The 26,785-nt window shown below is 40.0% G+C and overlaps 1 protein-coding gene across 2 annotated transcripts in view; it reads right to left on the reverse strand.

Annotated features, from left to right (window-relative positions):
* The window catches only part of LOC125741786 (acid-sensing ion channel 2-like), a 372,506-nt gene that overhangs the window by 107,353 nt on the left and 238,368 nt on the right, over window positions 1-26,785 (reverse strand). The window contains exon 1 of one of the 2 annotated variants that reach the window (XM_049013130.1): window positions 12,013-13,447. The exons of the other annotated variant lie outside the window; for it this stretch is intronic. Coding sequence (XP_048869087.1) covers window positions 12,013-12,717 — 705 coding nt within the window. The 5' untranslated portion in view covers window positions 12,718-13,447. Of the gene's footprint in view, window positions 1-12,012; window positions 13,448-26,785 lie in introns of those variants that run through there. 2 annotated transcript variants of the gene reach the window in all.

Consider the following 26,785-nt stretch of genomic DNA (forward strand, 5'->3'; position numbering starts at 1 on the left):
AAGTCTCTCAGGAATGTTTCAAGCACCTTGTTGAATCTATGCCACACAGAATTAAGGCAGTTGTGAAGGCAAAAGGGGGTCTAACCCGGTACTAGCAAGGTGTACCTAATAATGTGGCCAGTTACTGTATGTAGGGCCAATTAATGAGGTTTGTTGATTTTCAGGCTTTCATTGATGTGTTGCTACCACTGACTCATTAAAGATTTCTGCACAGCCTAACTAAGGTGTATTAAGATGAACTGGCCACGTCGCTCACATAGCATAGAATAAAAGAAATATGTTGAATGTCCCCCTGATTTGGGAGGTAGTAATTGTCCGACTTCACTACTCACGATTTGGTGGAATATCCCCAACTCCACACAGCAGACATACATATGGGGTGATTGAGGTGTGGATCGATTCTGACCGTGTGTGTACTGATCATCCTGAAATTCAGATACGTCGTCCATGATTCACCTATAATAATGTTGTATTAAGGATAAACTGCATAAGTATCCCCTTACCGATCACTTAGACAAGTTGTTTTTCCACAAATGACTTGTTTCTCATGAAAGGAGTATTCTTTTCTTGTCTGAAAGTATCCTTGTTCTGGTATGCTTACCCTGCTCAAGGATGCTCGCCATGTTTTTCTGGGATTCTGAGGGGACTTTTCTGTAGACGAGGAAAGGTGTTGCCCAATATGTTTGCACACCACTGGTTGATGTATGACATACCTGCCTTGTATTCAAAAGAAGGGAGAGCATTGCCACGGACACTTGTCTTACTATCTTTGATTGAAGCCATACTGTACCTAGTGACAGGAAGAAGGGAAAGCATTGCTCAAGAATACTTTTCCTTATTATCTTTGATTGAAACCGCAGCTAGTGTTCAGTGTGTGTAGGACGCTTACCCCATCCTCAGGAGGAGGGGGGAAGCATTGATTATGGGAACTTGTCTTATCATTTCTGATTGAAACTGCAAGCTGCATTTCTCAAACAAAATTGGAAATTTGAGAATGCATTGTCTGAGGGGAGGGGTGAGCCTGGCCAGCTCATCCCCTGCCCGCACGCAGCGCCCAAAATTTGTAATAAAGGAAGGGGGAGATCTCAGTACTGAGCAGACCTCAGCCGTGGGATAGAGCTCGTATCGCCCGGCACTTTCTTGGGACTCACATGTTGGTCTCCTGCTAGGACTGAAATGGGCTCCCTAGTCTAAGAGTGAAGGTGGGTGATGATGGCACGTCCGAGTGTGAATAGCTTTGCAGTGTCTGTGTAGTAATTCAATTATTATTGGGATTAATTATCATTGCATGGGAATAACAATAATAATAATATCAATTAGCATTTTCTAAGTTTGCATGTTTTATATCACTTCCATTTACAGTTTTATTATTGTTAATGATATATAATACTGTTTGATATCACTTGTGAAATAAGATTATTTTGCATTGCCTTTGATCCAATACTGTATCCTGGTATTGATTTTAATGCAAGGGAATTTTGTATTACTTATAATAAAGTGTTTTCGAGTGAACCTAAATGTGCCTGTTTGTTCCTTCCAGAGCCCTATATCCCCCTCACATCATTCTAAAACATATGGATTTTGTGGTCAGGTGGGTGAGTTTCCTGCTTCATGCAGTCACAGCCCATATCATTTTGCCCAGATAAAACACAGAGTGAAATCCCATGAAGCTAACCAGCAGCAAGCCTTCCCTCACTCAAGTCAGATGTGCTAACTGCCTCCAGTCATATCCAAACATATTACTTAGTTTCTTATACAGTTTAATTGAACTAAATTTTATTTTGAAATTTGACATACAGCGAATCTTGCAAATTTGTGCTTTAAGGATGGTATGGAGGCTCATTCTGTTGCTTCACTCCCCCTGAGCTGCAGGTTTGCGTCCGCCCCTCCCCCCACATATGCATGTACAGTCTGTATGTCACCCCCCTGCTATGGTGGTCTCTTCCTGCAATTGGTGTCATGGTTTAATATCTGATTTGCCTGTTGTCTGCGTGGCCCCAGATGGGCTGGGATCCTGTCCATACTTCCCATGACCTTGTGGACAACCGGCATCTGTAATCTGTAAATCTGTCTTTAGTTTGTTCATTATGTTAGATACTCATGATAGTAAAATATATGCAAGTCAAGAATATACTGTGAAAATACATTCTAATGTATATATTGGTACAGTATATATAACATATAGTTTAAATATTCATTAGTGTAATGTAAATAAAAAGCAGAAAATAAGCTTTAAATAATTACTGAGATTCATCATGGGAGATATATGCAGGATAATTAAAGCAGACAAGCAGTGTTATTTATAAAAGTTTAAGCACATGAGGCAAATGAAATGGGAGCAGCAATGCTAACACATTCAAAGACAATAAAGACAATAAACTTAATTTGTTTTTGACCCCGACTACAGCAACACAGATTGTCCTTGACTTGCAATCATTTTCAGCAGGTTCCTGCACGTAAAAAGTACATTTTGGCTGGCGACACACCTGAAAATCTACAATTTTCTCGATAAAATTATAATTATAATTATGAAGGATAATAAGAACATTTCATTGGCATGACAACAGAGAGACATACAACAACATTTTGCGGGTATTATAATAATTGCATTGAGAATAACCAGGTAGAATTAGAAGACTGCATTACCTATGGAATATAGTATTAAATTCAGATCCTACACATTGCATAGATTCTGCTGTGCATTTTATTCTATTTTTATAAGGAATTGTAATTATATTTGGTGCTTCCTTGCTAAGAAGAAGGTCACCCCTGATGTTATGCATAGTGTCAGCTCCCTTCAGACGTTTCAGAACTAAAAGCTTAAAATGATCTGGCAGTGTGGTGCTCTTCATTAATCAAGAAGGTAATTCTTTATTGCTTTCCTGTCTTCATGACCCTGATCTCGGTAAGATAACAAACGCAGACTGACAAGCTGAACATCACCACTGTTACAGATGCACATTAAAATGTGTGTTTCATTATGCTTTAAATATGAACAGTGCATCTCTGAGGTGTTCATGTAAATAAAGATCCCTCTTATTGAACTGCCTCCATCTCATCAAACAGTAGAATCACTCGTGGGTCCAAATGTTTTCTGCACAAATCTATTGTACTGTAGTTTGGCACATTTTTTGCTCATTATGATTTTGTCATTTGAAATTTTGCTCTTCCATTCTAGAGCCCAATTTTACACTGTTCAGGCTTGTGGCTAATTTTTAGAAAAATAAATGCATGCCTCTGAAAGCCTTGGTTTCCTGTTGCTCATAATAATAAAGTTTGTTGCACATTTGACAATGTAAAGGCTCTTCCTATAAGCATGTTTTCATCTTCTAGTATGTCGTTTGCAACATTGAAGCTTGAAATGTTTTTAAAAATGAAGAACATTTACTTTTTGTTAACATGACCAGCTTAAGAGATGAAAAGAGCACATCATTGTAGGTCCCACTGATAAGATCTCAACAGAAATAGCAATACATGTTTTGCCAAGTACTACAGTTATAACCTGTGCCCTGTGAAGGGTTGGCACCCCATCCTGGGTTGTTCCCTGCCTTGCACATAGCCTCCGGGATAAGCTCCAGACCTTCCATGACCCTGAATCAGACAAGCGGTAACAGAAAAAAGGATGGATGGATGGATGGATGGATGGATGGATAAAAGTATGCGATAACTTTGGTTTTCCATATATACTGAAAATCTCTGTTCTCAAGAGGTGACATTATAAACATGTTTTACTAAATCACTCTCCTTGGCTGTACAGTAACACAAAGTCATCCATCTATTCATCCATCCATCCAGACATTTTCTAACCATTTATCCTAGTCCTGGGCAACCTGAAACCTGGTACTGGAATGGGGTGCACCTTGGATAGGATAGCAGTCTCAAATTACAGAAATTAAGAAATTTCAGTATACTCCAGTTGAAGGTGGTCTTTGCCTTTAATTGTTATGCAACATAGATAAAAAAAATTATAAACTGGATAAAGACTGGGTTCCATTTAGACAAACAGGTTGAACTGGACGTGGGCCATAGGATAACCATACTGACTTTTAGGTGGAAGAATGAGGAGATGTGGATGAGGCAGGGATGGTTGCACTGTCTTACAGTACAGTATAATATCTTATACTATCTTATGCTACATTTTACAGCCACCCAAAATTTATATTTTTCACATACAACCCGAATTCCATTAAATTTGAATAAAATGAAAACTAAAAGAATTTCAAATCACATGAGCCAATATTTTATTCACAACAGAACATAACAAATGTTTAAATTTTATGCACAAAATAAGCTCATTTCAAATTTGATGTTTGCTAGAGGTCTCAATATAGTTGGCAAAGGGGCAACAAATGCCTGAAAAAGCAAGAAAGTTTAAAAAGTTTCAGCTGTGAGAACATCTAGCAACTAACTAAGTTAATTGATATCAGGTCTGTAACATGATTAGCTATTTACTTATTTTGTACTTAATTTACTCAAAAAAATAGATCATCTGCAACTCGTCGTCTCATAGGTTGGGGGCAGTCTGTGTTGCTGTAGTCCGGGTCAAAGAAAAGGTACATCAATAGTCTTTATTGTATTTGAATGTGTTTGCATTGCTGCTCCCATTCCCTTTGCCTCATGTGCTTAAGTATTTATAAATAACACTGCTTGTCTGGTTTAATTATCCTTCATGTATCTTCCATGATGAATCTCAGTAATTATTTAAAGCCTAGGCACTGTTTCTGCTTTTTCCTTGAATTTTATTTACATGACACTAATGGATATTGAAATTATATACTACATATAACAATATATACATTACAATGTGTTTGCACAATATACTTTTGACTTGCATACATTCTACTGTTTTCATGGGTATCTAACAATGAACGAACTGAAGACATTTAAAGATCAAATACTATAATTTTAATACAGGTGAACTGTTTGTATGTGGACATGCCAGTTTGCATAATTCTTATGTTTTTATTTTTTGAGGAACAGAATATGGAGCATTGAGATCATACTGGTTAAGTATTTGGATGTTCCAACTCTCTTAACTTCCTAGATAAAATCTTCATTAGGTGGCATATCACCTAAGTGATTTTTTTTTTCCTGGAAGGAGGTAATCAGCATCTGCATCACTATTTATCTGCACAAAGTCAAAGATAATGACAATTTAGCTTCGTCTGGCTGCTTATAGTTAAGATTCTGTAAAGTTCTAGAATATAAGAAACTTACAAATGAGAGGAGGCCATTTGGCACCAATTGCTCAATATCGAGCAGCTGCCATGCGTTAGAATGAAGTCCCTGGTGTCCACAAGTACCACCACCTGTCCTGTCTCCTCCAATCGCGCTGCTGCAGGTGAGAGCGCAGAATGCTACTTTTTATGACGAAGTCACATACAGTCAAAGGATTTTTTTTATAGTACATAGTTTTTTCAAATCAATCTCACATCTACCTTTAAGCCTAATGTCATATAAATGATAATATAAACCGCTCCTAATCTGGAGTCAGTCCTAATCTAAAAGTCAGTGCTGTGACATACGGACAGGAAATATGCGAAACCTGATTAAATGCATGTTTCATTAGAATCTGAAATAAATAAATAAATATCAGCAGTATTCACCATCCTTGGTTTTCCTTTTTATAAGAATAATAATATGCACATAATAAGATAACAAATTTGCAAACGAGAGGAGGCCATTTGGCTCATCAAGCTCATTTGGGGAGAATTTAACTAATAGCTCAGAGTTGTTAAAATATTATCTAGCTCTGATTTAAAGGACCCCAGGGTTTTAGCTTGTGCTATGCTAACAGGAAAATTCCATATTCTAACTACATACCGTGTAAAAAAGTGCTTTCCCAAATTCATTTTAAAATGTCCTTCGCTAATTTCCACTTTTGGCCAGATCTAATACTGAAATAACCATTTCACTGAACAGCATCCAGGCCTGTTAGAATCTTATACATACGGATCATGTCCCCCCTTCGTCTCCTTTGGGGTGGGGTGGACTTGCCCATCACCGGGGCTGAGGTGGCCAGGATAATTAAAGAGCTGTGTGGTGGCCGGGCCCCAGGGGTGGACGAGATCCACCCGGAGTACCTAAAGGCTCTGGATGTTGTGGGGCTGTCATAGCTGACATGCCTTCTCAACAGCGCGTGGAGGTCAGGGACAGTGCTGCTTATGGATGTCATAATATATTATATTGTTTTCTATAGCACATACTTGTATACTAACTTATTTACAGTACTGTATTCAGATTTCATGTTGTTCTCGGTTTCTGGAATAGAAGACTATTCTTAGAAAACACAAGGAAGAATACTTACTGTAGAAGTTCACTGTGTCATTCCTACAGAAGTACATATTGATTTTTCTCTGAAATAAACTGGTTTGTGTATAAGATCGATAGCCAAAAAAACACCAAACATGTTCAAATGAGCAAATTCACATATTATGATCCGTGAGCATCAACTAGGTTAGAAAAAAAAACATGATGGATTATAGAAGTAGGAAATGTGGGGCAGTGCTGAATGTCACACAAGCAGAAATACAATTAAGTCATTAGAGAACAAAATTATGAAGCTCTTTTACCTAATGTAAGGACAAACAAAAAGCACTGACTTAGGCAAGGGATTTCTGTGGAGATTAAAAAGCTCTAGCAGGGGGTTACTGGCTGGAACAAAGCATAAAAATAAAAAAATAAAAAAAATAAAAAAAAATATATATATATATGTCCATATGTTTTAATTATAATCAACTCAGCATCACAACTCTAGTCACTAAAATACCACTTATTCCACATTATTTTTAAATCTTGAGAGGGTTGGGCTGTCTGATGTACATGCTTGACATGCTTGATAAGTAGGAAGTAGGGAGGTTTCATATGGATGCATTTAGCTTTCATACAGGAAAATTCAATTATAAGTGGTTACTAGTTTTTGTTGCATACTGTTCCTGACTTACCTCCCATGCGCCTTAAGACCACTCACACATACAACTGAAAGCGAAAAAAATAAAATAAATAATAATAATGATACGTAAATGTATGTAATGGTTAATTCTAGCCGGCCATATGACCAGTAAGACCACACTACCAAGTGCACGTAGCATGCCGGACTATAGTTGCTGCAGGACTGTACAGTATATGGTATAACTGATAAATAGCAATCAAAATTATATTCATGTACAAAATGTCTAAAAAGTCAATCCACTGTCTGCCAGTGGTAGGCTATGTACAGCACCGAGTGAAAATAAGGGGGGTTAAGGAGGGATTAAGGAGAAAGATGCGTGTTCAGACACCCCTCCCCCTCCCAGAATACCATCAAGACCACCCAACCTACATGAAGAAAGGGTAAGGAATCTTAGCAAAATTAAAGAACCGTGTGGGTCACATACAATCTACATTTCCAGTTTTTTTCTATAGATTTACTGGGTTAAATTTTATTTGAAAGCAACATGTACCCAATAAAATGGCACATTTGTCAGTTCTCTAGTCAGTAAATCATGAACTAATGGCTTCTAATTTTTAAAAATCATTTCTTAAGAAGAAATTTTCATGCCATTAATTTATTTGCACAAAAGTATATGACCTTGTCCATGCAATGAAATATATCGGCCTTTATAAGTACATTGATAACTTTTTATATTTACAAGAAAAACTCTTCAGTCATACAGTAATTATATGGATGGCATGCTGGTCACACAATCTCACATACTGGTCCCCATCATAGATTTTTGCTTTATTTTGTGAATGGATAGTCTGACTGTGCACTGCTTGTTACAGTTCTTTAATTATTTGTAATTCACTGTTGATTGATTTATGCTGTGTGGGGCTGAAAATGTTCAATGCTGTACATATACTGTTCCCACTAAGGAACCCATTTAATATCCATGTGAAACAATGTCTCCTGGGCATTTAAGGTTTTTTCAGCATTAGGTTTGCTGAAAAAGACATTCTCTACTTCCCTCCATTTTCAAGGTATGGGTCCTAATTTTTGAGTACCTGGGCTAACCATGGACTAACACCATTGACATTTTTGGAAAGTGCATGATTTTACATCTGATCCCTTTGCCCCAATTAATCTGACTGAGATACTGAGTTTCTGGAACTTCTTTTCCATTCACATAGAAGCCACAAACAATCATTTACTGTAAGATTTAGCCTTATATTTTATCATGATAGAAATATCCATCAATCTGTAACTGCTTGTCCTATTCAGGGTCACTGAGGTTATAGGCACAAGGCAGGGACTCGCCCAGGATGGGGCACTAACCCATTGCAGGACACACTCATACATGCACACCTACATGCAATTTGGCAATGCCAATTAACCTCAGCATGTTTCTTGACTTTGTGGGGAAACCAGAGTACCTAGAAGAAACCCCATGATAACATTGTGAAGATGCAATATGCAAACTCCACACACATGAAAACCTGGCAGAGACTGGAACCCAGGTCCTAGAAGTGTGAGGCGACAGTGCTAACCACTGTGCCACCCCCATGATGAAAAGATATGGAAAATAAAGTTTAAGATATTCCAAAATTATTTGTAGTAGGTTTTATTTACAGTGCTATAATACCATTCATCCATTTTCTGAAACCGCTTGTCCTACTAAGGGGGGTCTGGAGCTATCCTGGAGGTTATGGCCACGAGGCGGAAACAACCATGTTCCCATAACGTGATAAATATCTGTTTTTTTTTTCCTTATGGGGGCCGGTTTCCTGGTCCCCATATGGGAAAACTCTATTTTATAAAAATCGGTGACTGCTATGAAAAACCAAAAATGCAAAAACTCTTGTGTTTTGCTTGGTTACTTATGGTTATGGTTAGGGCAGGGTGGGGGTTAAGGTTGTCATACTGTAATTAGGATAGGTATATGTGACATGTGCGTGTGTGTGTGTGTGTGTGGGTGGGGAGGGGGGATTAATCTGTTCATTCCAGGAAATGATCTGCTCATTCAGGCATGTGGCCTGTACAATCAGTTCTGGTGATTTGTGATTCAGGTTCAAAAATGATTTCCATTACCCACAATCCACACTGTTCCTTATACTGGAGGTAAAAGAGTAGCAACCCTTTGGATAAAGACCTCGGCTCTCCTCCTCTATCCCATTACACTCCTCAGTTTCGACTCACTCTAGTGGACCCCCACTGCCAAGATACATGGAATTGGCCACAGATCGCAAACTACCCGGTGAATCAGTGCCACTGTAAAAACAGCGTTACTCGTCCTGCTCTGATTCACTACACTGGCTCTGAGCCAAGTACATAGCCAAGAATGAACATCTCCATGACCTCTCCAGCCCATGTCAGGGGTATGGCCCTCAAGCCGCAATTCAATTATTCTACATTACTCAACATAATGTATGTGTGTGTTTAGATATATATGCATACATTACATCATTATTTAAGCACATAGACTCTTCCAAGAATAGATGTCTGTTTGTGTCCTCTCAACAGAACATGGACTATCAGTGATAAGGGTCTGTATCCACCATTCAGATTTTAAAAAAATGTATATTGTCAATCAATCTCCTTGTATTTCAGATAAATCTGAGATGAAAGATTAAAGTTCCACGCCATCAACAGCAAACATTCAGCAGACTGAGTTGTGCTGAATTCTGAGAACATCTGACACACTTATTCTGCTCACAAGCCCCACAGGTTCCACCTGATTGGACAAAAACACCTGAAATGTAGGACTCCTCTCATTAGCATTCTCTACATCCCTCTGTCTGTCCTGCTCTTCATGTTCTTCTGCTAACTCCATTATTACGCATTCCAAAAGCTCACCAGCACTGGAGTCTCACCAGCGCTGGAGCCAACACCAAAAGATAAACACTATAAGCAAACACGTGAGCACCTATAGAGGAAAATAGTGCATCCAAGTCCATCAACATGTACCAGCATATCAGCGTGCTATCGTGCGTGGTTTCACAGATGGGTATCAAGACTAGGTGGCATCTTAAGCTTCTTTGATGGGAATAGACTGGCACTCATCCCAAGGATGAAATGCACAACTTATTCTATAGGTGTCACAATTACTCGATTAACCTTGACTGCTCGATTATTAAATAGCATCGTTTAAAACTTGCCTTCTCATTTACTCAGCAATATGGCAGAAGACAGACAGTGCCTAGCTGATGATGGTCCATATAAAGAACGAAAGCATAATTTCTGTGGAAGCACCTCATGTTAAAGTAAATGAAATTGCAGTCGTCTGTCAGTATTGCCAAGCGGCCTAGGAGTACATTGACGACACTTATTGCCAGGCCTGTGCAAAGGGCGTGCACCTGCCCTTTCATCTGACTGAAAGAAAGTGCCTGTCCCCCTTTGCAAGCCGCTCTCCATCACAAAAAGTTTTGGTCAGCCAAGCTGCCCTGTTTCTTGCGCCTGGCCCTAGTACAGTCTCTGCACTTCACTGCTAATCGTAGCGATAGTTCCGAAGGGTTTTGCTTCTACAGCTAATGTTAAACATCTCGTGCTTTTCATAGTATTTGATATCTAGCTCTACAATTCACCAGAAGATGTACTGAAACACACAGCACAAGTACAGCATCCTAAAATCCATGAAAAATGTGTAAGAAGGAATATTGTATATCTCTCCTTCAATAGACTAATGTCTAAGGATGAAAGTAAAAATATAAGGCTTGTGATGGTTTTGCCTGTCTTCTTAAATTGATTTGTGGATATATGGACTGGAAGGCTAATGCTTTCATGTGACAGTTTCCTGCCTTTTCATCTTCCTTTGGTGGACTTTGAGGATTCCACTCTGCCTGTGACACACAATGCCAGCGGGCGTGGAAACCGAACAAACAGGGTCTTATGCATCTCTGCAGAGCATGCAAAAAAAAAAGAAGTTTGCTGCCTTTTTTTTTACACCATTGTCTCATTGTCGTTCTGTGTGATAGCACTTCATCTGTGCTGATTTTCTTTTTTGTTTGTTTTCACAGGGTGATGACACAGACTAGTAATAACATCTCAGATTCATTATACCAAGTCATAGACACACTGTACTGTATGGAGATAAGCAGCGCAACTGTATCACAAGATCCATAAATGCAGTTACGTCATAACCATTGCAAAATCTGTGATTTATCTATTGTCCCCTGATTCTTTTGCTCTATATTATTTTTACTCTGCAGTTGCTGTAACTGCTGCTCTAAGCTGAAGTTACAAACACCTTCACAGAGGCCCAGCAGCATGCAAGTCCCATGAAGCACCTTAGATGCACAGGGATGCTGCACTGTCACTGCGCTAAGTCTAGGCAACCAAGAGTCCTGCCTTTTAGACAGTGTTCCACTATTGCTTTCCATTCTTGTTGAAATGTTATGTATGATGCACTGTTATAAGTGAGCGCAAATGATTGTAATATAATACATTGGGGTGTCTCTGTACACCAGTAGCTGTTACCATACAGCACAGAGGCAAGCATTCCTGGATACAGTTATTAAAGTAATGAGATTTAATAATGAGAGCATCTTCAGGTATGTATTCTGACTCCATAATGCCACTATGGGTCTTCAGAGATGCTGAAGGCAATTCAGCTACTACAGCTGTAACACCAGCAGGAGTCTTTGCAAGGGAAAGATCAAACAGAAGAAGCAACCTTTGTAACCCAACCACATAGCCCGGCTGGATTTTCCCAGGAATTGGGAAGGATTCCACATACATTCCCACAATTTCTTTAAAAAGACTCAGAGAGAAAAGTTTGTGCAGTTAGAAATATATTGAAAGTTTTCTTTTGAAAACACCCAGCGATAAAATGTGAATCATAAAATCCAATTATGAGGGACATTATTGACATCATTTGGCTTAGCACAGAGATAAGATCACAGTTGCCACTGTTTGAGTATTTGCCTGTCTTTTGCAAAACCCATTAGCAGAAAACATGTGAAGGAGGTAGTGGAACTATCGGGCAGTTTAAAAGCAGCTGGAGATGAAAGCAAAGCTATACTGAGGGAAACTAACAAAAGCGAAATGAAACATTCAAATGAAAGTGAACATATCAGAGCAAACAGAGACAAACTCACAGAGGAGAAGTTCTGGGGTCCACATATCTCCCCACGGTACTTGCAAGACAACAGCATATCGTCTAGCTGGTGTCCCAGCCGGTCCATGAAGTCCAGGTTGGTGCCTTCAAAGTTGCGTGGGGGCAGGAAGAGCCTAAAGTCTGACAATTTGAGGAACCAGGCCTGTCTGTCGTCCTGCAGAATGTCCAGGACGAGGGGCCGAGCCGTGCGGTTGGCCAGCAGGAGCCCGAGCCAATAACCAGCAAAGTACATGTCACTCTTGGTGAGCTTGTAGAAGCGGATGGGGTTGTTGTTGCAGATGGTGACGGCAGGGAATGGCAGCTCCTTTGCCCACTCCATGTGTACCTTAGTGTAGGTGGGAAAGGAGAGCCAGTACAGGAAGCGATTCGAGGACCAGGACAGAAGCAGGCCAAGAGAGGTGCAGAGTGCCAGGAGCCAGACGGCGCGGCGGCGAAGGGGTGATCCACGCGAGCACACGTACCTCAGCCCATGAAGGTGTGTCTCGGCCAGTCTGCCGTGGCGTGGCCCGGCCCTAGTCTGCTTCTGAATATCACGGGCAGCACGCTGGGACCTCCTGCTGGCTAGCGTAGCACTTGGCGATCCTTGCTTAGGACAGCCTGCTTCCAAAGCCATAGCTGCCCAAAGCACTAGTGCAATATAAACGGCATCATCTTGCAGACAAGCCTGGAGGTCTTGGGCCCTCATGAAGCTCCAGGGTGGACAGCTCTTAGCTGCCCCCTTAAGGATTATGTGTCCGGGAAACAAGCAGCGGAAAATCCATGTTAAGTTTTAGAACTGACCTTCCTTTTCGTTTCCATTGTTATTTCCTCAGCCCAATTCAGCTGCTCCTCTTCATTTAATTTTTTATCAGTTCCAAACTACTGGTGCTACAGTACTTTACGGACTCCAGTGTAAATCAAGTCTAACACAAGAAAAGGATGAGAGAAAGAGACAGACAGAGAGAGAGGACAGATAGTGAGAGAGAGAAAGAGAGAGAGATAGAGAGACAAAGAGATATGGATAGTAAGCGAAAAACAGAGGTAAGATGCACGTGAGTGATAAAGTCCAGATGGCAGAGTAAAAGTTAGAATGAAAGCTTTGTTGCTGGGTTTTAAGAGTCCAGTGAACAAAAACAAATAAACAGTTCCATTGATCCCGGGAAATTGGAGTCGTCAATCAGGAAAAAAAAAGTCCAGGATAATTGTAGCGCCAATGGTGGGGAGCTGGATACGTATCGGCACTGTGCTCGCGCCCCTGGCACGGCAGGTCTCTTCTCAGCCTCCGACACTGGCAGAGCACGAGGCTTGAGCAGTTTCCATGCCGACACTAGGCTGAGCCTTCACACACTAATGTTCTCCTTTCATCCCTTCCCTTCTCCTTTTCCCTTTCGCTGCCTTGCCAGCTCCTCACAGTCGCGACTCCTGCTTCCGACAGGCGCTCTCCCACTCTCTCTCTCACTCTCTCTCTCTCTCTCTCTCTCATTCCCTTGCCCTCCCCATCTCCATACCGTCCTGGTCCCCCCCGGAGGAGCTGTAAGGTGCCTTCGCCTAACCCTCCCGCCCACCACAATGATTATGAATTGCTTCTTGTATTAAGCAGAGGATGCACATCCCGCACGCGCATGCTGCACACGCATCCTGCACATGCATCCTGCACACGCATGCTGCACACGTATCCCGCACAAGAATCCCGCACATGCATATTGCACAGCCCTGCAGGAGAGTCACACAGAGAACATTCATTTTATTCCAGCCCTTGTACATTTGCTTGAGAAATACAACACTTAGTGCTCTTTTAAATTTGTCAAAATAAATTTTCACATTTATTCAGAGAAGAAAAAAAGCTGCCTCACTCTCTGATAGCTCACCTCTGCTTCTCCTCAAGTCAGGCCTCAATGCACAAAAGCTCTCTGTCAAGACAAAGATTCCTGCTCCATCGCTTGGTCTCCTCATCCACTGCACGCAGCCCGTAATGGCACCCAGCACCATTGCCCCCTCCCTCCCCCACAATTAAGCTGCTGCAAGTCAACACATTATGGTACCCCTATCATGGCAAAGACTCTGTGTGTCAACTGGAATGCTCTTTAGCGGGACTGTACTCTTTGAGTCTAACTCTCTCTTTCAAATCTTTCAAATTCAAATGTGACTAGAAACTTACGCTTCAATTTCCAGGTTTTTTTTTTTTTTATTTATAAATTATTTGGATTGTGCAGCTGGGAGCAGATTTCCATAGACAATCGCAGAGGGGGAGCACAAAGAAGAGTAATGGAGAGAAGAAAGATTGAGCAATACAGGATTTACCACAAGTCTTAATGTCTTAACAAACATGGCAGAATCTGGGGACTTTCATCAATTTACTGTCCCAATGAAATATTAGGGTACAAACACACACTCTTTCAGCAAGCCTGCAAGCAAGAGCCTGAGAAAATTCATGATGTCAATCCTTAAAACAGCCTAATGAAGCATTCTGATGATGGGAAGAATTTCAATCCTGCTGCAAGCTATTTGCTTTTTATAAATAGAATTTTTAAAATAGGGGCTGGTATGTGGCTTAGTGGAAAATGTTAAACTTTTTCAAAGTGTACCTTGCTATCATATGAGTTTATGGTACTGTAGTTGCCAGATGTACTTGAAAGATGTGTGGTGAATTTCAGGGTTTTTTTACCTAGCATTTTTTTATTATAGTATTTTTTTAAATCTTTAAGACTAACAATAACATCCTCTCCCTTAAGTATCACATTTTAAGTATTAATTAACCTAATATAACATGAAAGGGAAAGCCATAGCACCATACTATAATTCAGCTATCAGTTACAACGATGAAAACGCTAATTCTGGCATTCAGAGACCAATATATGAAATGCTGTTTGGTGTTTTTGGTGACTAAAATAAAGCTTTAAAAACAGCCTTATTTCATAACTCTGTGTAAAGTAAAACTGGTATTTTATTAATACTATAAATCAAGTCTAAACATGACTTCCAGTATTCCTATTGACTCAATAAATCTATGAAATGTGTGCATGTATAGAATTACAGCTATAATTTTAAGTGTGAAGTTTTGGTGTACTCTGTTTTAACAGTACTGTATACTGTATACCCACTTTTCTATGGCCATCTATTGCATTCTATAGTTCACAGCTTCAAAATACATTTAACATCTAACTGCTGAATTATATTGGAAAAAAAATATGTATAGATATATAATGGGGGTGAGCTTTTTTATAGAAACTGAAAATGATTCTGAAGTTATGAAGATGTCATTCAAGATCATTGTCATTCCAAAGATCTTTCATTCTTTCAGTTTTTACTTGAATATCATTACTACTTTATTGAGATTCCTTTGAAATGCAAGTTCTGAAATAAAGGCGATCTGCCCATCAGTTTTCCACACCTCATATGAACCACAAACATGCTTGTACAAGTGTTTTTTTTTTGTTTCATTAATGAGTAACACGTTACAATATGGTCATTTACTAATGAAGAACAAATCATGAACAAATCTAGTAGCTACTTGAGATGTGTCACGATTCATTAATGATGAATAAACATGAGATTGATATTTCACTTTTTGTTATTCATTATTCTTTATGATTCACTAATAATGAACAAACATGAGATCAGTGTATCAATTTTTGTGTTAATTATTTTTTCTTTCAATAGTTCACAAAGATTTATATAATTGAGAGACGTAGTAACAAATATTGTAACTGCTTGAAATGAATAATCCATCACAATTCATTATTTGTCTAAGTCTCTATGCCTGTGATCAGAAGATTGCTGGTTTGAGCCCTGGAATCAACAGAACAATCAAATGTCTATGTCTGCTTGAGCAAGGGCCTGAACCCCGAGCTTCAGGGGAGTTGTGTGTTGGCTGACTCTGCACTGTGACCCCACACCCCACCCCCGCGGAATGGAGAGCAACACGGGGTCAGTGAAGATTTACAATGTACTTGTAAAATGGCAAATAATGGATTGATCTTTAATTATGAACAAAGATTCACCAAACTTGGATGTGTTTGGACTGTGGACAGAAATCGAAGTAAGTGGAAGAACATGCAATCAACCTGTGTCTGATTTCAGAATACATGCCACGCTAACTAGGCGGGGAAATATAAATAATCTTTTCCCTTTGGTGTTCATCTTCACTAAAGTCTTGTAGTTATTATTGCTAATTAACCATTTGCTGTAGGCTCATGCATATGTGCTTTGGTATGGTGGGGCAGTGGTTAACACTGTTGCCTCACATTCCTGGGACCAGCAGTTGAGTCTCTGCCATGGCCCCTGGTGTGTGAAGTGGTGTATGATGGCTGTTCTCGCCATGTCATTGTAGGGTCCCCCCCCCATAACCCTGAGCAGTTACAGAAAATGGGGAGCAGGGTGGTCATGATTATATTAATAATGCGTTTTGCTACTGTACTAATTACTATATGTATTAATCCATAAATAAACTTTTGTGAAGTACTGAGAGAACAAACAAATAATGAATAACAAAAAGTGAAATATTAATCTCAAGTTCATTCATCATTAATGAAACATTTATTTCAAGCAGTTACTATATTTGTTCATTTTTATAAACTTTTATGATCTATTGAAGGAGCAAATAATGAATGACACAAAGTGAAATACTGATCTTATGTTAGTTCATCATTAATTAATAGTAATACATCTTTTATCTCAAGTAGCTACTATATTTGTGCATGATTTGTACTTGAGTACTAATTGAGTTACTACTAAGCTGCTCAGGAACCGTATTGTAAAGTGTTATCCACCGATGAGACAGTGTCCTCATGGATTTGTTGCATTGATTAATGCTGTGGTGGGCCAATATTGATAAGATGAGATAAACTGTTATGGGCAAAGACTTAATTAAATGTACGACACTATATGGAGTCTTGGTTTTATGGTGCAAGGTGGAGTGTTTTATAATTATAGATAAAATAATAGCAGTATTTTTTTTCGAATATAAAGTGAAATGGTATCCATCCATCCATCCATCCATTTTCCAAACCGCTTATCCTATTGGGTCGCGGGGGGTCCGGAGCCTATCCCGGAATCAATGGGCACGAGGCAGGGAACAACCCAGGATGGGGGGCCAGCCCATCGCAGGGCACACTCACAAACCATTCACTCACACATGCACACCTACGGGCAATTCAGCAACTCCAATTAGCCTCAGCATGTTTTTGGACTGTGGGGGGAAACCGGAGTACCCAGAGGAAACCCCACGACGACACGGGGAGAACATGCAAACTCCGCACACATGTGACCCAGGCGGAGACTCGAACCCGGGTCCCAGAGGTGTGAGGCGACAGTGCTAACCACTGCACCACCATGCCGCCCCGAAATGGTATCCCTTATCCCAAAAGTATTTATGCATGGGTCCTTCACTTTTACAGATATGCTGCAGACTCTCTCAGACTTTCTCAGGAAGCAGAGGTGGAAGCTGTCTGGATATCTTGCTTGACCTTTGCACTATCTTAGGGGCCTGGCTTTCGATATGCTTGGCTGATGACGATGAGAGACGTGACAGAATCAAACAAAGCCCCATAATGAAGTGCTTTTCCTCTACCGTTCATCCAGGGGAGGTATGTTAGAGATGGGAAGTGTGAGACAATTCAATCGAAGTGTGAATGGAATGAATGGTGAATAAGTGCTAACAAAATAAGCCAAATATGCATTGTTAACTGTACACAGCTGTTCAAATCAATTGTTAGCAAATGAGCAGCAATAAAAATAAGAAAGAACTGTGAAATTCTATACTTTGGAAAGTATGTACTGTATATTCATGCAGTCATGTGAAATTCACATAATTCACATTTATTTATTACATGTGTGGGCTGTAAATACCTGTATTGTGTTATTTACTGCTGTGACGCATCCCACATCAAAGGAGGCAGAAGCTGTCACACTGAATTACTTAGGCTGGGTAGTAGCACCTCTGTGCCTGACTAGGAGCCACCATCATAATTTCCGTTGGGCAATAAATCTGAGACCTAATTCAGTCTTTTGCTTCTGAAATTATAGCGAAGTACAACATATAATTTGCCCCACTCTTTGTTGGCCTCCAAAAACCCTTGAAGAGTCATCAAGAATCAACCGTACATAGAAATTGATTTGCATAGCTCATATTTTGGAACTGGGAAGATCGCTGCAGATATGTGTGTCTCTCTCTGCCCTCTACAGATTCTGCGTAATTTTTTCCACTCTCCAGTTTGCTATTTTTGTAGCTTACATCCCATTTTAAGGATGGCGTCAATCAAAAGAGCATCAAACACAAGAACTATGGTTAAAAAAAAAAATAATCACACTGTAACATCATATTGTGACAACTGCCAGTAGTACAGCGTGTGGTGCAAGGGCATGACACCACCTCTCAGGAACAAAGGAGTGGAAACAGACTCAGTGAGTATGTCACTGAGCTTCTGTTAAAGGTAGCAGAAGGTTATCTGTCAGTGAGATTGAACTCTGACAATCTAGTCGTGTTACTGTACCTGTAATTTAAAAAAAGAAACAAAAAAAAACAACAACCATGCGTGTCCCAGTGCTGAACAGCAGCCAGGATTGAACTCTATTTTCCCTTGAGGGCTAGATACAGCTTCTGTTCAGTTTTTCTCTTATGCTGGGGCAATAGTGCAAAAATATTCCTCTTTAACACACATCCTGAATATTACTGCGATATTGGATAGCAGAAAGAGCTTGTTTGCTGAAGTATGTGCATGTGTGAAACGGCATTAAACACTTCCAAGGTCTAAGGTGCAGCCAAAATATGCCTGCTACAGATTTCACATTTACAACCCATTAAAGATGACCTCAAGCTTTAGGTACTGAACTGGCGGTAATAAATATTAAAATGTAGTTTGAATGTGCTCAGTTGTTAGAGGTTAATCCGCTACATGGCTGATATCCATCATCTGCAAGTTCATCCAACATACTGTAGTAGTGCCAAAAGCGTAAGGGATGCAGGATAAGCAAGTTTTCCCATTAACACTGGCTCCTTTTAAACGTGATTATTTTACCAAAATATGATTATTACTGCCAGACGTGCTGGTCGCTGCATCTCAGAAACAGCCACCCTCCAGGGATTTTCATGTTATGCAATGCCTGGAGTTTACAGAGAATGGTGCAAGAAATAAAAAAATAAATGCGATCAGCGGCATTTCTGCTACCCAAAACACCTTGTTAATGAGAGAGGTCATAGAAGAATGGATAGACCCATTAAAGCTAACTGGAAGGCTGGAAGAGCAAAAACAGCATCTCATACAACAGCACTGCGCATAAAGGTTGCTCTGAATGCACGAGTCACTGCATTGAGACAAAATGGATCCAACCTAGTGAAATGTATGAGTATATAGTAAAGTGTATATATCACACAATGAGTTCTTTATCCGGCGTTTTCTGTTTGTTGGAATTTTAATGAACTGGTGGTGTTTATTGCTACAAACTAAATATTATAATGCTATCTAATTGATTATAATCTTAAGCACATTAAAAGATTTAAATTTCAAAGTCAGATGGATGTGTGTGCATTGCCTATGGATACACCAATAACTCACACAACAGTTCCTTAAGATATCTGGGTTATGAATGCAGTAACTGTACAAAGTGCAAAGTTACAAAAATCAATTGCAAATTGTGCAGAATAACATCTAATTCAAAGCTAAGCTATCTCCATGACGATGGAAAAATGTGATTAATAACAGTGAAAAAGCAAACCCCTGGTTGTACTAAAGCGAAAATAAATAATGTGGAATGTGACTGCAAACAATAACAATAAAAAATCTAAACATGCCCATCCATATATTTCCAGAAAAAATCACACAAGGGTATAACTACAGTTTTGGATCAGTTGATCTTGTCTTTCTGAGTCACAATGCACAAGCCTGTTCCACTGATGGCATAGAATAAGACATCGAGAACAATAGCTGCAGAAGAGATGACTGCAGGATCAAAGTGTGAACAAGACTACACAATTGGCAAATATTGCTTTTGAGGGCTACCATTTGGTATAAAATTTGTTGCAGCGATTAATATCCTACAAGGCACTGGAATACATTGTTATAGGACTGGGAGTAGTCAGTTCATGTGGATGATAACACTGTTTGTGTGTGTGTGTGTGGGGGGGGGGGCTATCACTGCTGGGACAATGAAAGCAGTTGAACCCACTATATAACATTCAGAAAAACAAGGTAACAATACATAACAGTAAATGACTGGTAAATAATGTTTCCACTCAGTGATATTGAGGAATCACATATTTCACTGATATTTCAGATGAACCAGGAACAAGTAACTGCTGTGCCAAGACCCACCCACAGGTGAGAAAACATCCAATACACTTCTTCTTGCTATAATTTATCCAGTACAGGGTTATGAATGATTTTTTATCATATCCAATCAATACAATTCACCTCTGAGTTATTCTGATTCATGACTGATTTTGTATTGAGCACAGAGCAACAATTTCAACCACAGCCCTGGCACTCATCTTTTTCAAGCCATCAGGAAGAATATAAATTTCCTGGGATCCATCCAGTGATGACAGTTACAGTTATAATTTACTACATGCCTTTTCAGATCCACAGCAGAAACGGGATGTTACTAAGCACACACTAAAAAACAATACATTGATGTAATACTCTACTGTGAGATATTCCAAATGTAGCAATTACCTCTGTCTGTGCAACAGAAACTGGTTATAAGGGTTTCATGATTTTCAAGAAAAAAACATTGCCTTCAAATTAGCATATCATAATCAACTTCATCAAGCAAGAAGTGATATTGTCCAACAGATGTGATACTGATGTGCAACAGATGTGATATTGTAGCACAAAATTCGTTGCAATAATTAATATCCTACAAGGTGTGACAGGTGCAAGTGTAGAAAAAACATTGTACTGCCACCCCAAAATCCATTGTGTCAGGAAATAATAATAAACAATTGTGAGAGTCTTTTCAGAATAAAAATAAGGACAAGTGGCTGTACTTGGACAGAAAAATAACAAAATCATACAGACGGGGACAAATTCGTTGGTACACTTCCACAAAGAAGAACCCACAATTGTCTCTGAAATATCTTGAAATTGACAAAAGAAAATTGGTACCCATAATTATTTATTTCATATTTAATAAAATTTTGACTTTCCTTTAGATTTTTGATTCAACAGAATATTTCAAATAATAACAGAACTGAATATTACGGAATGCCAGATGTCAAGTGCTCATTTTCGTGCACAAGAATTTATGTGCCACAAAAAGAATTATTTAATGTCAAAATCAAGTAATGCCTTGCTGCATTTTGTCCACGAATGCATAAAGATGCATTTCGTGAATTAAAGAAAGTCATTTCCTGGATGAAAAGTATTTATTAAATGAAAGAAAATTATGTCGTGGACAAAATGCATTTTGTAAATTCCATCCATCCATCCATTTTCCAAACCGCTTATCCTACTGGGTCGCAGGGGATCCGGAGCCTATCCCGGAAGCTATGGGCACGAGGCAGGGAACAACCCAGGATGGGGGGCCAGCCCATCGCAGCATTTTGTAAATTAAAGAAAGTAATTTGTGGACTAAATGCATTTTGTGAATGATGACATAGTTATTTCCTACACAAAATTGGTTCTGTGATATCATGAAATACATTTTCTTCTGCTGAGTGATGAAATAGACCACAAAATGCTTTTTGTCATTTGTTGAGTCATGGGAGGTATGTAGGCGAGAGCCCATGGAGGGAGTAGTACCTTCCACTGACCAGAAGGTGGAGTGCTGGCTTTGATTTTGCTGACCCATGTAATTTCGTTAAACAAGTAATTTGAATGTTATAAAATATCCATCCATCCATTTTCCGCTTATCCTACTGGGTCGCGGGCGGTCCAGATCCTATCCCAGAAGCTACGGGCACAAGGCAGGGAACAACCCAGGATGGGGGGCCAGCCCATCACAGGGCACACTCACACACCATTCACTCACACATGCACACCTACTGTATGGGCAATTTAGCAAGTCCAATTAGCCTCAGCATGTTTTTGGGCTCTGGGGGGAAACCGGAGTACCCAGAGGAAACCCCACGACGACATGGGGAGAACATGCAAACTCCACACACATGTGACCCAGGCGGAGACTCAAACCTGGGTCCCAGAGGTTTGAGGCAACAGTGCTAACCACTGCACCACCATGCCGCCCCTGTTATGAAATATAAATAAAATAAAAATTGTGACACTAATAAGTCTATACAACAGAAGTATAAAAGATATTTATATTTTTTAACATTCAAATACTTATTAAGTATAATTAAACAGGTCTGCAAAATGAAAGCTGGCGCTCCTCCTTCTGGTCATTGGAAGGTACTACAGTACTCCTCTCAAAGGCGCTCGCCAACTACGCACCTCGCATGACTCAACAAAAGACAAAATAAATTTCATGATTCCAAAGAGTCAATTTTGTCCATGAAATGACGATATCATTCACAAAATGTATTTTGTCCACAAAATAACTTTCTTTCATTCATGACATGCATTTCGACTACAACATGACTATCTTCTATCCACGAAATGCGAAGTGTTGATATCAGTTCTGTGCACAAAACAAAGCGAAGCCTTTATGCTTTCGTTTACTTGATTTCATCATTAAATAATGCATTTTGTGGCACATACTGTAATGTATTTGGAGCTTGAAAATGAGCACTTGACACTTGGTGCCCCACAGAAAATGCCATTGACATGTTGGGACCCTTAACCTACTATTATGTTACACAACCTTTAGAGGCAATCACTGCAAACAAGCAATTCCTGTCGCTCTCGATGTGAATTCTGCGTCTGTCAGCAGGTAGTTTGGCCCACTCTTCTTCAGCAAACCGCTCCAGCTGTCAGGTTTGGAGGCTGCCTTTTCCACACTGCATGTTACAGTTCTTTCAATAGATGTTTGGTAGGACTCAGATCAGGGTCCACAGAAGGCCACTTTTTGTTTTGTTCTTACGCATTCTTGGGTGCTTTTGGCTCTGTGTTTTGGGTGATTATTCAGCAGCATCCATGACCTGTGACTGACACTGAGCTTTCTGAAACTAGGCAGTAAGTTTCACTCCAGAATGTTTCCATAGTCTTGAGATTTCATTTTGCCTTGCACAGACTCGAGGCACCCCCACGTCAGTCCCAAACCACAACAGAGCCTTCTCCATGTTTCATAGTATGCGTGGTGTTCTTTTTCCTATCTGTCGACACAGAGCTTATGTGATTGCATAAAGATCCGGTGTTGTCTCATCCTCATCTGTCCAAAGGACTTGTCAATATGCATTTCAGTGAAACCCAGTCTGGCTTTTTTATGTTTTTCTCTCAACAGTGAATCAGGATCCTCCTGAGTCTTCTTCCATTCAACCCACTGTCACTCAGAAAGTGACAGATGGTGCAAGCAGGCACTGATGGACCTTGACCTGGGAGTTCAGCTTCTATCTCTTTGGAAGTTGTCCTTGCCTTTTTTTCTATATTCTCACTATACGTCCGCTCAGTCTGGGGTTGATTTTCATCTTGCAGCCACGTCCAGGGAGATTGGCTACAATTCCATTGACCTTAAACTTCTTGGAGATATTTCCAACTTTAGTCACAGGAACATCAAGCTGTTTGAAGGTGGTCTTATAGCCTTTGCTTTGCCTTTCTAATTTTCTTTCCAATTTCGTCAGATAACTCTCTGCTTTGCTTTTTTTGGGCCGTGTTCACTGTCGTGAACATGACAGCAGTGTGGCTACTTGTCTCCATTGAAATAGGCTGAATGACTAGCTACAGGATTACAGGACAAGTGTGATACTCGTTACTGTGAAAAATCACTATAGTCCAATTATTCATAATCTTTTCTAGGGGTGCCAACAATTCTGTCTGGGCCATTTAAAAATATCTTTGTCGAATAAGAAATAATTGCTCTCTTTTCACACTTGATTTGTTTTACTCAATCACATATCAAAGGCATGTAGGTAAACATGAGAATTGCATTTAATTTAATCACTTTTCAGGAGGCATACAGTAAAGCACTTTTCCAGTGAGCTGAAAGGGTACCAACAAATTTGTCCATGTCTCTATTTAAGATACCACCACAAATAATACCAATGTCCACTGAGCCAGGAAATTTTAATGAACAATTATGAAGGTCATCTTGAAAACATATTTAACTACAAATACACAAGAAATATGGAAATGATTGGAGCTGATTCATTAACAAATCACACAAATTAAAAGTAGATGTCCTCCAACATCCCTAATTTATACTTCACTATTTAGTACTGAAACAGGAAACAGTACAGTTGTTCAGTGGTCAAGGTTGGCAGTACAGCTGCTTTGAATTTCTGTCACAGCCACATCAAGCCCAGCACTCATCCAGCCACGCCCAGTCAGCTCTCTCCCCCTCCCCCCTGAATACTAAACCACACCTGTGGCTCATCAACTTGATTAATTGCTATGCTATGTTATAAAGGCACCTGGTGTTCAACTGCGTCCTTATGAACTACATACTTTCATGCCATGCTGAGTGTTTCTGTCATGTCCTGCTTGCTTTGCTGGTTTTTTTTGACACTTGTGATTTGGATTTGGTCAGTTGCTTTGCACTCCCTGTATTGACTATGACTATCTGCCTGAAATATGCATTCGTATCATGATTTAGATTTGCTTGCCTCTACCTGGTTTTTCACCATCTGCCTGTTTGTAGACTACAACTCTGGAAATAAACTTGAGGTTCTCGTACCTAGATCATCTTATCCAATTTTCACAGTTTACGCAGTATGCTAGACCAGGGTTTCTCAAGCTTTCGAACCACATGGCCCAGCTATTCATCTACCACAAGGGTAGGCAACCCTGATCCTGGAGTACTGGAATCCAGCAGGATTTCTCTCCTACATGGTCTTTGATGAACCATACTTGAACTTAGGCAGACAGTAACTCATAAGGCACATTAGGATGGAAAACCAGTTGCTTACTGCCTCTCCAGGATAAGGGTTGCCAACCCCTGATCTATCATGTTGGTGGACTGGTGGGAGTCCCCCTTGGTAAGTTTTGTGGACCAGGGTCCTCCTCAGTAGATTTCTGGGGGTGGGGGGAGGGGGTCTCCTTATCGCAATAATTTCTTTCATATCAATCAATATAAAAAATTATTACAATATAATCCAAAACATTACTTACGTTCAAAGCTACATTTTAGCTTAAAGTTCCCTTAAAATTGCCCTTAAACATATTCAGAACGTGATAGAAAAAAAGGTGACAATTTGAATGGACTGCAAATAAATGAATTTTAAGAAATCATACCAAAATGAACCCTTTTTTGTTAGGCATAACACAGCACAGTTTGTTACTGGGTTTTTTCTCTGACTGCCTCAGTTCTCATTTCCAGGATTGGGAACTCACGACAGCTTGAGATGCATGGTAAACTAGCTCCATGCTCAGCCCGATCAGCGCCCCTGGGAGCAGGGAGAACAATGTGGACAGTGAGTGAGGATGAACTTAGGGAAACAGAGGGAGCAGTACAGTATGTCCAGCAACACACGCTGGCCAAACAGGGAACTTAGGGAGATGACACCCAGGCCTATCCCCTCAGTAAATTTAGCAGACTGGGGAATTTTCCAGGGTGTTCATAGGGTTCTCGTTTGTGCAGTGGTCCCATTATAAACAGAACCATCTTTTCCAGCCCCAGTTCCACAGCCCATGAGAGGCCACTTGTGGTCCAGTCGTTGGGGAGCACTCTGCTAGACTTAAGCTCAGAAAGAAATGTAGCTTGTTTTAGTTTCTTTAGTTTCTTTGTGTTTTTACTCTTTATTTGAATTGCTTGTGACAAATTGCAAACAATAGAACCCTATGGAGGAACACAGCTGCAATAAAAAATAACAGATAAAGCCTCTGAATGATGAAAATCACTATCTGCAGTGAGGAATGAAGGCTCAGATATGCAAGCAAGAAGAGTCAGTGCATGTTACTATTTAAGAAAAACTGAAATATTTTTTTCTGTTATTGGCCACCCTGCTGGACTAGGGGAGACTAGGGAGGGGCAACACCACACCAGAAGGATGAGGAAGAGTGCAACAGACATGGGGAATAGTTCACTGTATTTACAAATAGTGACATCTGCATCAATTTATAATATATAGAAGGAAAATGAAACACAGGGGAACAGATTCCTAAAATGGGAAGGACTACAGCTGATGCCAGAATTCAAGATGAAGTCAAGAAAACCAAACTGGAGATAACTATTCAGTTTAATTTTATTTGTATAGGACAATTTCATATTACATTGTCCCTGCCCAAACCCGCCACTGAGAAAGCCAGAGGCAACAATAGCCCCTCCTTAGTAGGAACAAACCTTCGCAGGAACCTGGGCTGGCAGTAGCAGTGAAATTAAAGTCCCAATTTATCTGCTCCAATTTAAGTCAGATAGTAAATGCAGAATCAGTCGCAGCAAGGCAGGCAGGAGAGGGACTATGAAAAGATTAATAGTCTATTAACAATAGAAAATACTACTTCCTACTCTAACCGAAATAATCCCAGCAGGTGAGACCCACCTCTGACCTAGGCTCTCTCCTCCTCCTGCGAGTGGTGTGTGTAATAAATTTTGAATAAACTGCTTACTTTTTTTATAACAGGTGTGATATTGTTAGTACAACCCCCTTCTAGCAGTAACAGCCAATGAAACTAGCAAAGCGTGCACTTAACCATATTGAAAACGTATTAAAACCCACCACTCCTGTGATCCAGCACTCAAGGCAACATACAAATCCACATAGCCTACAATGGCAAGCGGACAGACAACTT

This window comes from Brienomyrus brachyistius, chromosome 5 (genome assembly GCF_023856365.1).
Source record: "Brienomyrus brachyistius isolate T26 chromosome 5, BBRACH_0.4, whole genome shotgun sequence".
NCBI classification, from domain to species: domain Eukaryota; kingdom Metazoa; phylum Chordata; class Actinopteri; order Osteoglossiformes; family Mormyridae; genus Brienomyrus; species Brienomyrus brachyistius.